This window comes from Mus musculus, chromosome 10 (assembly GCF_000001635.26).
Source record: "Mus musculus strain C57BL/6J chromosome 10, GRCm38.p6 C57BL/6J".
Taxonomy (NCBI): domain Eukaryota; kingdom Metazoa; phylum Chordata; class Mammalia; order Rodentia; family Muridae; genus Mus; species Mus musculus.
The window spans coordinates 117,770,959-117,784,134 of record NC_000076.6 but is presented as its reverse complement, the minus strand read 5'-3'; the positions used below and the strand labels follow the sequence as shown (position 1 = coordinate 117,784,134).

Genomic DNA, 13,176 nt, shown 5'->3' with positions numbered 1-13,176 from the left:
TTTTACAGTGTGTCTTGAGAAGATTGAGGGCTTTGTCTTGGCACTCATTTTGAATAGTATCTTGCCATTTTAATGTAAACAGCAGACTGTCAGATTGTTAGCCAGCTCCCATCTTTTGTTTTTCTTCACTTGAAGAGCCTCGGTTTCTTTAGGTTTAGATTTGAATCTAACATTCTTGATATGCAATGATCTTGATTTTTCACTTGATTTTCAGGCACTATTATGACTCGCTGGTTTGGTTGGTTATCCCTCTTCCCCTGTGGGAAATGTCATTTGAGTGTAGGTCTGTGCCGAGCGTCCCTGTGCGGCATTCTTACCATCCTCATAACTAGCGCAGATGATGAGCAGCCAGTGAGTGTAGTATTCCTAAGTAATACGTGTGTTGCGTGACTCAGAAATGGTTTCCGCTTAAAGATACGGAAAGGTATGGCAGTTCCCTTTAAAGATACAGCCTCAAGTATTATATGGATAAGAGTAGAATGTCTGCCCCCACTCCCTGTAGACCATGCTATTATTATTACCCATTCTAACTCAAAGTTACCTTGTTGTGATACACTTAAAATATAGTTCAGATGGTCTAAAATACCTCCCCTCCCATAATAATTGATAATACAGAAAATTCTATCTAGTGCATACTTTTGGTTCTTTAAAAAGATGTAAGACATGCCAGGCGTGGTGGCGCACGCCTTTAATCCCAGCACTTGGGAGGCAGAGGCAGACGGATTTCTGAGTTCAAGGCCAGCCAGGTCTACAAAGTGAGTTCCAGGACAGCCAGGGCTACACAGAGAAACCCTGTCCCTATCCCGTCCCCCCAAAAAAAGATGTAAGAAAACTAAAAATATGCAAACGGGATTATATAAATTTTAATTTGTATATTAGTATAAAATTCATAGAGTAAAAGGCAGTTGATGCAAATGTGTACAACTAATACAGAGCTAATATTCGAAATGTATAAAAGATTCCTAACTTAGGTGTATCTCACGCCTGTATAAATCTGGATGCTGAGGCGGAAGCATCACTGTGAGTTCAAGGTTCTCTTGGGCTACAGTGAGACTTTGTCTTAAAGCACCACGCAGAACAGTTTTTATAACTCAACAACAGGTCATCATCAGTTCAGTGGAAAGCCAGCAGAGGACGCTTCTCCAGTGAAGGCTGACAGTGGCAGTCCACACATGAAAGTGCCCCAACACTGCCAGGCAGGGCAGGCGGAACAGACGGGGCAGACGGGGCAGGCGGGGCAGGCGGGGCAGCCCGGCTAAGTCAAGGTGAAGGCAGTGGCCCACAGTAACCTCGCCATGTGAAGTTCAAGACTAAGGGGTCAAGGCTAGCCTTGGCTGTATAGCAAAATTGTGGCAGCCTGGGCCACATGAGACCTAAAGAAACAAAACACCATCAGTAAAATGCAGTAACTCGCTGATGCCTGTGGTGACACATGCATTCAGTCCCAGCACTCAGCAGGCAGAAGCAGAGGCAGACCTCTGAGTTTGAGGTCTCAGAGTGACTGGTAGATAGAGAAAGTTCGAGGCCAGCCAAAGCCATCTTGTAAGCCTCCCAAAAAGTGTGTGTGTGTGTGTGTGTGTGTGTGTGTGTGTGTGTGTGTGTGTGTGTGTGAAAGAGAGAGAGATTGAGAGATTGAGAGATTCACATTTGAACATACTGAGGCCCCTAGCACAGTAGCACACTTCTGTAATCCCACATTTTAGAGGTGGAGGCAGGAGTAAAGGTTTTTAAAAAATGTACTGTGTGTGGTACTTTGCCTGGATGTGTAGACGTGCACCATGTGAGTGCCTGGTGCTCTTGGTGTGCAGAAGGAGCCATCAGCTTTCCTAGAACTGGAGTGATGGTGGGTGGTTGTGAGCTTTTGTGTGGTGTGGGTACTGGGAACCAAACCTGGCTCCTCTACAAGAGCATTGTGCTCTTGACCACTGAGCCAACTGTCTCTCCAAGTCACTAGTTCTTACAAATACAGTTATGGAAGGAGGGAAAGATGTGTAGTCACCTTGGTGGCTTTGGTGCAATAGAATGTGTTAGTGTATGGAACTGACGTGGTGCTCCCTTGCTCCCTGTGTTTTAGCATCCATGAGCATGTTCTCTGATTTCCTGCACTCTTTCTTGAAGCACTCTTCAACCACAGTCTTTGATCTCGTAGAAGAATATGAAAATATTTGTGGTAGTCAGGTAAGTGAATTCTGTCCTATGTTTGGTCAGCTTAAGTGCTTGGAGTTTTCTTGTCTCTTTGGAGAAAAAAAGAAATCTGCTCCTTAGAAAAGAAAGTCTGAGGCTAGAGAGACAGCTTAGTGAGAAAACGTCTGAGTCTGCGAGCATGGGGGCCTGAGTTCAGATTCCCCGCACACCAGGGCCATGGCTGTGGGGGCAGCAGGGCAGATCCAGGAGGCCATCCCTGACAGGAGTGACAGACGCACCCTTACTGCGAGATGCCGATAGTGAGGGAGGGCGTCCGTGCGGATGTGGGAGCAGGAATGGTGGGTTCTCTAGCTTTCATTCAGTTTTGCAGTGAACCTAAAAGTGCTATTTATAAAGCAAGGAACAGAACTTCAGAAAATGGTCATGTGTGAGAATAAGCGGAATATTGGCTTGGGAAGCAGCCAAGCAAATAAAGTGTTAGCCACACAGGCAACTGAGAGTGGTAGGCAAGCAGCCTCTTATGTCTGTGTTCTTCCCGTAGGTGAATATCCTCAGTAAAATAGTGAGCCGCGCAACGCCTGGACTGCAGAAGTTTTCCAAGACGGCCAGTATGCTCTGGCTTCTCCAACAGGAGATGGTCACATGGAGGCTGCTCGCCTCTTTGTACAGGTAACTTTCTGTAGAGCTCACAACTCCTAAGTGAGACGAACAGAAGCTAATAAGCCAGTTCGGCAGATGAATTCAGTGTTAATGAGGGGTAGCCTCAGCATAGGTTTGCTGATCTTGGGATTTATCATTCCTAATACTTGAGGTGTGGAGAGTATGTTATGAGGAAGAGGGGCCATCAGGTCATAAAACTGGGAGCTACAAACTTACCAGTCCATAGCCAGACAAAGCACAACACCCGTGTGATCCCAGGAGGCCTAGGCGAGCCTGGGCTCCAGAAAGTAAGGGAAGAAAGAGACCTGGTGGTTTGGGGTTTTATTATGCAATACTGAAAGATTTGCTTAATTATGCTATATGAAAAGGTACGTTCCTTTGGGGGTGCCTTCAGGCTACAGTAGTGGTTGCCCTTTGTGCTCGGGTCTTGGTACTGGAGTGATGATGTAGTTACTGCTTACTTCCTTCATTAAAGGTGATGATGGAGCCCACTGCATCTCATTGGTTTCTACGCCGTCACACCACAGAGTGTGGGACAGCTTACCAGGTGGCTTCATGCATTTGTGTAAAGTAAAGCTTTTTCATTTGTGTTCTTTTCCCCAGAGACAGAATACAGTCTTCATTAGAAGAGGAAAATATGTTTGCAATTGCTGTAAGTTTTCTATGAATTTTTTCCGTCACAGGTTTTTTCCATTACGCTTTACAGATTTGATTTTTCAACCCTCCATTTGCATTTCCCCATTAAAAAAGATTTACAAGTACAGAGATGATGTTCAAAGTAATCAAATGTTTATAGTTATGGGTAAAAGTTCTTTTTATCCCTCAAATTATTTAACGTAATAACTTGGATTAACATCCTATCAGATGTTTTCTGTGTATTTTTATACATACACACATAATCAAATTACTCTTGAGTCATTTGTTCTGTTTTTCTTTTCCCTTTTTTGAGACAGGGTGTGGTTTTTGTAGTCCAGATGGCCTCAAAGTCACCACCCTTCTGTCTCCCCATCTTGAGTGCTGAGATTATAGATATACGCCATCACACCACACATCTTATATTGGTTTTATTTATTTATTTACTATTGGGCATTTTCTGAGAGTCTCCTGAAGTATAAACTGGCCTCTGAAGTATAAACTGGCCTAGACCTGTCTGTCGGGTCAGAACTGCCGGGATTATGAGGGAGCAGACGGCACCCAGTCAGGCCTCATGAATGCCAGGCATCTCTGCCAGCTGCGCCACATCCCAGCACATGGCTTTTTGTTTTGCTTTTTAAAGATTCATTAGTAATAAATCTGTATGTCAGCAATAGTAATTTTATATGGGGTTATCTTTTTTCCTGTCCCCCTAACCTCTTATTGTTATGTGTATGTGAAGATATAATTGCATCTTAACTGTTATAGACTATTTTACTTCTCTATTTTGGAGGCAACTGTCTCATTTTAATATGTAAATTCTTGGTTACTGTTAAGAAAGGAAGTTTGTTTGCTGACAGTTGGAAGGAGACTGGAAACGGTCAGTGGTCTTTTGGGGTTTTGTTTCTTTTAGCTTCTGTTAACAACTTTCTGTAGTTTATCGTCATCGTGGATTGTAATGATAGCTTTCCTAATACTACATTATTTCTGTAAAGATGGGCCATGTGGTATTCCTATATGTACTTCTTGATTTTATTAGGCACACTATTTAAGACTTTAAGGTCTGTGGTATATTTCTATAGCATCCTCATATAATCTTCATCTATAGGATTATGCAAGTTCTTCAGAACAAGTTCAAGAAAAAAGGGTTGGTTTTTTTTGGTATATGTTTTTTGTTGAAGAATGTGCACATTAATTTGTTCACTGAAGGATGAGCAAAACTGTCTGTGACAGCAATGCCTTCAAGGAGTCAGGCTGCTGCTGGCTCTCTCCTACCCCAGAGACACCCCAGCCCCTCCCTGGTTTTGGTTTTAGTTTCTGAAATAAGGTCTAGTGTAGGCACAGCTCCAAATTTTATCACTTTATGAAAGTGTTTTACCAGCATATATGTCTGTGTACCACGTGTGTGCCTGAGAATTCCCTGGAACTAGAGTTCCGGTGGACAGTTAGGAGCCCCCGTGTGGGTGGATGATGGAAATCAACCTCATGTCCTTTAGAAGAGCAGCCAGTGACCTTCACTGCTCAGCCCTCTCTCCAGACCCAGTATTGTATTCTAGATATTAAAGCATGTGTCCACTCAGAAGGCACAGTGTTACTAGAGCTAACCAAGGGCTCTGTTACACTGGTGTCATAAGTAAGTAAAAAAAATTGAGATTTATGTGTTGGCCTGAGTGTCTGATGCTTGCTGAGGTCACAGGAGGGTCACAGCTGAATCCCCTCCGACTGAAGTTAGGTTGTGAGCCTCATAGGATGCCGGGAATTGAACCCTGGTCCTCTGCAAGAGCAATCCGTGCTTCTAACGACTGAGCAATGTCTTCAGCCTCTGCTTTTGTTTTTAGCCAGGTATTACTGTGTAGCCGAGAGACTTCATACTCTAAGCCTCCTGCCTCAGCCTCTTAAATACGGGGATTACAGGCGTGTGCCCCTCACCTAGCTTTGAGGTCAGTTTCAAGCACCTTGGTTTTATTGCCTATTAACTTCTGCTGTTTTAAGTGAAAGTATCTTGTCATGGTAACATGACTCCAACCAACCCGCTGTGTAATTGGAGATGGAGCCATGTTTGTTTGTTAGTTTGAGGATAGGTCTTGCCTTGACTGGGGTTCTTGGCACCCCTACTGCATCAACCTTTCTGCTGCTGAGATCACAGGCGTGCACCACCATACGGCAACCAGCCGTCCTTTCCTTCTCTCCGTGTGCCTGCGTGCATTTCCCTTATGTCTGTGGAATAGGAGATGTGGGGTGGACTCAGGCTTGTTCATGTCAGGCCAACACTGTGCTAAGCTGCGTCCCAGCTCACAGACAGAATTTTAAAATTCCAAGTATAACAAGCTGAATTTTTGGGTAAAAAGTAAACAATGTATAGTTTAAATTTAATTATTTATTTATTTACTTATTTATTTAGGTTTTTCAATACAGAGTTTCTCTATGTAGCCCTGGCTGGCCTGAAACCCGGCTGGCCTCGATCTCACGAGCTCTATCTGCCCGCCTCTGACGCAGAGATGCGATGATGAAAGTGCGATCACCACTGCCTGACTTCACAAGTCATTTTCAGTCTTAGTTTGTTGTTTTGTTTGTTTGTTTTGTATCTTGTGTGTTTTTCAGTTCGTGTTGTTTTTGAATGTGCATTGGCCTTTTACCTTCACATAGGTTGTGTGGGGTGTCAGATCTTGGAGTTACAGGCAGTTGAGAGCTGCCATGTGGGTGCTGGGATTTGAACTTGAGTCCACTGTGAGAGCAGTGAGTGCTCTTAACCACTGAGCCATCTCTCCAGCCCCTATCAATAATTTTTTAAGAATACATATACAGCCAGGCATGGTGATGCACACCTTTAATATCGGAGCTGGGAGATGGCCAGTCTCTGTGGGCTCCAGGCCAGCCAGGGCTACACAGTGAGATCCTGACTAAAAATAAAAGAGAGAGATAGGGAAGGCCCCGTAAAGCAAATACTACACAGATGTTAAAGGTGCTCATTGGTTTTGAAGTCATCTGAGAGCGTCCTCTTCTCTTCCCTCTCCTTCCCGTCTCTGTCACAGGGTATTAATGCCAGCGAGAAGATGGTTGTGGAAACGCTGTTTCAGAGGGACTCACTGGTCCGGCAGAGCCAGGTGCGGCCGGAATTCTTAAATTATTTCTTTAAAGAGTCATGGAGAAAAGGCAAAAGACTTTTTTTAACCTCAAATCTTTTTTTTTTTAATTTTCTTTTTACCCACTTTTTTTTCTTATTTGTAACTAAAAGAAATTTGGAATGTTGTTCTGTAACTTTTAAATAACAACCTTTCTGTTTCCAAGGATAGACTAAAAATAGCATTAGTCCTTTAGGAAAGACTATTTATTGTTGTATGTTGTTTATTTAATAAGGTAAAAACCATGGTTGGAAATAGTTATTTGATATCAGAATCTTCAGATTCAGGGTGGAAGGATTACCAAAAATAAAACATTTCAGAGCTAAAGTGGTCTTTCTTATTTTGTTTGTTTCTTAGTTGGTGGTAGATTGGCTAGAGAGTATTGCCAAAGATGAAATCGGAGAATTCTCGGACAATATTGAGTTTTATGCAAAATCAGTGTATTGGTAAGTTACCGAGCCTTCCTATTATTTTCTCTTAAGAATGTTTAAGTCCACTGTGAGAGCAGTGAGTGCTCTTAACCACTGAGCCATCTCTCCAGCCCCTATCAATAATTTTTTTAAGAATACATATACAGCCAGGCATGGTGATACACACCTTTAATATAGGAGTTGGGAGATGGCCAGGAGGTGGTAGAGCACACCTGTAATCCCAGGGGAGGCAGAGGCATCTCTTGAGGTCTATGCCAGCCAGTGCTACCTAGAGAGACCCTGTCTCAAACAAAAGAGAAAATAAGAGGGCATCCAGGGAGATGCTCAGTGGTTAAGAGTGCCTGTGCTGTCCCAGAGCCTGAGCTCCATTCTCAGCACCCATGCTGGATGCTCTACAGCCTCCTGGAACTCCAGCCCCATCTTCTGGGCTTTACTTGTTTTTAAATACTGAAAATAAACGGGGACTGACGGGTGTGGTGGCATGTACCTTCGGTTCCCGCACCAGGAGGCAGAGGCGGGAGAGTTGGGGCTATGCCAGCAGGCCGGTCCGCAGAGCGAGGCCCCGACCATCCAGGACTACACAGATAACACAGTGAAAGGCAAAGACTTACAGACGCAGGCTGTGATTGGCCACCAAGCATGAGAGTGAGCTCACCGGCCTCCTCCATCTGAGGCAAACTCCCTTGCTGGCTTCTTTTTCTTTGTGCATTTTTCTGCTTTTGTTATTGGTTTTTTGCCCTTGTTATGAACACACTGGTGTACTTTTGTGGGGTGTGGTTTTGTTTTGTTGTTGTTATCTAGAAAAAAATAGCATTCAGATTGCCCCTTTAGAAAACTGGCGTTTCTTTCTTCAGGGAAAATACCCTCCACTCCTTAAAGCAGCGGCAGCTACTGTCTCACATGGGAAGTACCCGGCCTCTGGTCACCGAACTGGTAAGTTCATAGTTAGCGTAACTGTTGCCGTAATGAGACACCATGGTCAGAGCCACTGGGGAGTGGAGGAAAGGGTTCATTCAGCTTACACTTCCACATCACAGTTCGTCACTGAAGGAAGTCAGGACAGGAACTCACACAGGACAGGAATCTGGAGGCTGGAGCTGATGCAGACACCAGACACCATGGAGGGTTCCCATGGCTTGCTCAGCCCACTTTCATATAGAACCAAGGATCACTAGCCTTGGGGTAGCCCTACCCACAATGGGCGGAGCTCTCCCCATCAATCACTAATTAAGGAAATGTCCTATAGCTGGATGTGGGGTGGGTGGGGCTTTCCTCAGCTGAAGTTCCCTCCTTTCAGATGATTGGAGCTTGTGTCAATTAACTAGCCAGGACAGTAAGTGTTTTTGGAAATGAAGGTTGACTTTAAAGATAAGAAATATCCTTTCTTTAGCCACATTAAAGTCATTTTTGTTTGACTCTCATTGTAATTGTGTGGGCTGTTTGTCACTAAATGCTCAAAAACACAAACATCGTACGTAAGAGGAATGTTTTAGAAATTCTGTGGAAATTTGTGTTTTTCAAGATTTATTTTTATTTGTGCATATGTATATTTGTGTGGGGACACGTGCACTTGTGAGTACAGGTGCCTGCACAAAGCACAAGAGGCCCTGAGCCACCTGGGGTTACAGGCAGTGTGAGCCACCCATCCTGGGTACTGGGACCCAGACTCCAGTGTTCTGCAAGACGAACAGAACTGCTTAACTGCTTTGATTTTGTGTGTGTGTGTGTGTGTGTGAGAGAGAGAGAGAGAGAGAGAGAGAGAGAGAGAGAGAGACACACACACACAGACAGACAGACAGACAGAGACAGTGAACCAGGCTGGCTTTGAACTTGAGGTCCTCCCCCTGCCTTCTGAGTGCTCTGGGATACTTTTACTTGTTCATTAGTGACTGCTATGCAGTTGGCTTTGTTGTTTTTGAAGGGCTGGGTGTTGTGTTTGGTTGTGTTTTACTCTGCTGAGGACAGAGCCCCTGTACATAGCCTCTCCACCCCTGAGCTACACCTCCAGCTCCTTCTGTGTTTTACCTGGGAGTAGTCTCAAATGGAGGTTAGTGAGCTCTCCTGCCCTGTGTTCTCAGAGGGGCCATGTTTTCTAGTCCCAGTCCTTCAGGTTTTTCTTTGTGTCTGTTCATTTTCTAGGTCTATTCTATACAGTGAGGGAATAAGCTGAAATAACACAGCGTTATCTCTCCCAGCTGGGCTAGGGTAATGGGATCCTGAGCTTAGCTCTCTAGGCACATACTCTATTGGGTCAACAAAATCTGTTTGAGGTGGGGGATCAGCAGACAAATGGGCCTGTTAGGAACCCTTCACTCTCTTTATTAGCTAGATCTTAAAGTCATTTACTTCTGTATGTACATGCCATATAGATTCACCATGTCACGTGGTTTTATGATGCGTGTAGGAGCACGTAGGGCCAGCATTGTAGCTTAAGATCTCATCAGTAGAGCTATGCCAACTGGATCCCTAGCACCGTATGCATGATCCGCTAAGGTAGAAAATAATGACTACACCAAAGCATTCAGTGTCTGTATATTCTGAATATGTATCGATAGTGGGGGCTGTTTTTCACAGGACCCAGACGCTCCCATTAGACAGAAGTTGCCACTCGACGATCTGGACAGAGAGGACGAGGTCAGACTGCTGAAGTACCTCTTCACGCTCATCCGTGCTGGCATGACAGAGGAGGTGAGTGCCCGGACCCTGCCCACCACGGTCCAGTGGTCTCAGAGAGCCTCTGACTGGCTGGCTGTGCAGCGTCAGTGCTGAGGTCCCCTCCAGTGGCCTGCTCTACCCCGTGGCAGTTCCTAGTAGAACACAGGGCTGTGACTTCTGAGCGGTGCCCTCTTGTTTCCAGAGCTCTTAGCAGATTCTTCAGCAGCCCAGACTTTGCCTTACTCCCTTGAGAGCCGCACTGGATACTCTGGTCCCAGCCTCCTCTCTCCTCGTGCTTAAGCAGGACACTGGGTGATGCTCCTTACACACTCGAGACTGCGATGTCTCTCACATTCTCCTGGTTGCTGAATTTAAGGCAATGTCAGAGGATTAAATGAGTGATAGATCTCATTATACAGGTGGGGGTTTTGTTTGTTTGGTTTGGTTTTTCGAGAGAGGGTTTCTCTGTGTAGCCCTGGCTGTCCTGGAACTCACTTTGTAGACCACCAGGCTGACCCTGAACTCAGAAATCCACCTGCCTCTGCCTCCTGAGTGCTGGGATTAAAAGTGTGCGCTACCACACCCGGCCCTGAGATTTTTTTTTTATAATAGCTTTTTATTCCATAAGCAAGGGTCCACCCGGCCCTGAGATTTTTTTTTTTATAATAGCTTTTTATTCCATAAACAAGGGTCCACCCGGCCCTGAGATTTTTTTTCTTTTATAATAGCTTTTTATTCCATAAGCAAGGGTCCAATCCAATCCATTTATTTTTAGTAAAATTCCATGCTAGTGAGTGAGTGCCATAGAATCCTATTTGCAAGCCTAACATGAAGAAAGAAGGGATTATTAGAAAAATAAGGTGCTCAGGATATAGCTCAGTTGGTAAAGTGCTTGCCTCACGTGTGTGAAGCCCAGGTTTGATCCCCAGCCCTGACAAAACAAACAGGGACCAGCCTCAGCCATAAAGTGGGACACCATTGCCAGTTGCCTCTGTCATCCCCTGTGACATTGCTTCTGCTTGGTAGCTAGTCTTGACATACTGGGTTTGCTTTACGACAAAGCACGGTGCTTTTCAGGCCTACACCAATGACATCACTAACAGTCCCTTTTGGTTTCTGAAGGCACAACGGCTCTGTAAACGGTGTGGGCAAGCATGGCGAGCTGCAACCCTGGAAGGCTGGAAACTGTACCATGACCCTAATGTTAATGGAGGTATGCTGGGTTCTAGTCTGAGAGCTGGGTATGGAGGTGGTTAGCTCTGTGTGCCAGTGTTAGTTAGCGAATGGCAGCCTTTCCTTCTAGGGGTAACTGAAATGCTTCATTCTAAATGGTGACTTTCCCTTTACTGTTTTGTAGGGACAGAGCTAGAACCTGTTGAAGGGAATCCATATAGACGCATCTGGAAGATTAGTTGCTGGAGAATGGCTGAAGATGTAAGATAATGAAATACTCGCTGAGGCTTGTTTTCCATCCGGTTTAATTAAATGATGGTGCTGATGGTGCGCTGAAGAGCTATGAATGTTCATCGTAGCATGGAAAGAGGCTGTAGTCAAGTTAGGAATGGGCTTGATGACTTAGCAGAATTGTTCAGACGTGAGGGACTAAGAGGTAAAGGTTCCTGTGCAGCAGAGGCACAAGACACACACATGAGAACGAAGCACATGAACACAGAGAAGACCAGGACCACAGCCTCAGCCGCTCCTCAGAGGCCAGCACACTTAACTTCTTAAAACTTCATAGATTTGGGAGGTTGAGGATTAAAAACTCAAGGAGTTAAAGGTGCTTGCCTAGGGTGGGAAGCTAGAGCTGTAGGAGGTCTGTGAGGCTGGGTAGAAAGCTCCTAAAGAAAGAACCAGCCCTGTGTGACAGGAGGAACACATTCCTAAAGTCACCACGGACTGAAGGATCGCACAGGATCTCACAGGGTTTGTGGGTGAGTGGGGTTACGAGAAAACTTTAAGATGCCATCAGTGATGCGGAGCGTGAATAAAGACAGCAACCAGAGAGCCAGCCAGTCAGTCAAGGCAGTGTCGCTCGCACAGGCCTGACGGCCATTATGGGAGGAGGGAAAGGACGCACTCCAGAGTTTTCCTCTGACCTCTGCACATGGCTCACATGTGTTCACTCCACACACAGTAATAACGTTGAAATGAAATGAAAACGAAATTTTTTTCTTAGTGGCAATGAAAGCAGATTTCCATCTGTCAAATGGTTGATTAATATAGTGGTGCAATAGACAGGGTACTTTTTTTTTTTTTTTTTTTTTTTAAAGATTTATTTATTGATTATATGTAAGTACACTGTAGCTGTCCTCAGACACCCCAGAAGAGGGAGTCAGATCTCGTTACGGATGGTTGTGAGCCACCATGTGGTTGCTGGGATTTGAACTCTGGACCTTCAGAAGAACAGTCAGGTGCTCTTACCCACTGAGCCATCTCACCAGCCCACTTTTTTTTTTTAAACCCTGGAATTTGCTTGTTGAATTGGGTGTCAGAAAATTGAGAGGAAGTGTTTAAGAAGTGTAGCATGGCCATGCAAACTGATGTAACTGAGTCACAGACGTAACGAGGGGCCTGTTAGATTACCCAGCCACCAAGGGATACAGGCTGCCTGGGATGAGGAGTGGAAGCGGAGTCTCCAGAGTTGCTTCTTTGATGACAAGAAATGCTGACACACGGTTGACAGAGCCCTTAAAATGAAATGGGATAAGGTTGTGGTTGTCACTGTGCTTAGGAATGGGTCCCTAAAGCAGCAGTGACTCCTAAGCTCAGCGTTGTCCCCAGGCCAGCATGGGAAGGCATCGCTGCTGAGCCTCTGGAGGAGGAGCACCCGGTTCTGTGGAGGTTAAAACTCTACTCTGAGTGGCCAGAGCCTAACTGCAGTGGCCTTGTGTGTGTGCTCTCTGTATTTGAGATTTAATGTTGATTTTTGGGGGTCGGGGGGAGATTATTTGGTGAAACTAAAAAGCCCTCTCTGCTGCCCTAGACCTGTCACTTAAGAGCTAAGGGACTAGGATCTACCCAGAAGAATTGTGAAGAGACTCACACGCTCGGAGAAGTAATAATCACAAATGCTTTCGCTCGTTGTGTTTTAGGAACTTTTTAATAAATATGAAAGAGCGATTTACGCGGCACTGAGTGGGAACCTTAAGCAGGTATGCAGTGTGGGGATGCTGAACTCTTTCTGGGGAGTGAGACCGAATCCTTAAATGTCCATAGTTGTGTGCAGCAGACTTGAGCTGCTTCCTAAAAGCCTCCAAGCCAGAGCCCGCCAGACAGCAGGGCAGTGACAAGAGTGACGGCCTGCTTACTGGGAGGGACACTGCCCACTTATGTGTGCTTGTCAGGTTTTTGTTTCTCTGTATGGTTTTTTGATTATTAGCTTGCTTCTGTTGTTACTTTGTTATAGTTTCTTGATATATCACTCATTCTGGCTCTCACTTGCCTCTTTTTTTTATGTTTTTATTTGGGTTTTTGAGAGTAGGGACTTGCTTTGTAAATCAGGCTGCCCTTGAACTCATGACCCCACC

General features: G+C 45.1%; 1 protein-coding gene across 2 annotated transcripts in view; it reads left to right on the top strand.

Moving 5' to 3' along the window:
• Nup107 (nucleoporin 107) overlaps window positions 1-13,176 on the top strand; it is a 42,116-nt gene that overhangs the window by 8,602 nt on the left and 20,338 nt on the right. For both annotated transcript variants that reach the window (XM_006513018.4, NM_134010.2), the window contains 10 exons: window positions 2,075-2,178; window positions 2,687-2,814; window positions 3,409-3,457; window positions 6,471-6,542; window positions 6,918-7,006; window positions 7,846-7,924; window positions 9,566-9,679; window positions 10,769-10,859; window positions 11,004-11,080; window positions 12,742-12,801. In XM_006513018.4, coding sequence (XP_006513081.1) covers window positions 2,075-2,178; window positions 2,687-2,814; window positions 3,409-3,457; window positions 6,471-6,542; window positions 6,918-7,006; window positions 7,846-7,924; window positions 9,566-9,679; window positions 10,769-10,859; window positions 11,004-11,080; window positions 12,742-12,801 — 863 coding nt within the window. The remainder of the gene's footprint in view (window positions 1-2,074; window positions 2,179-2,686; window positions 2,815-3,408; window positions 3,458-6,470; window positions 6,543-6,917; window positions 7,007-7,845; window positions 7,925-9,565; window positions 9,680-10,768; window positions 10,860-11,003; window positions 11,081-12,741; window positions 12,802-13,176) is intronic.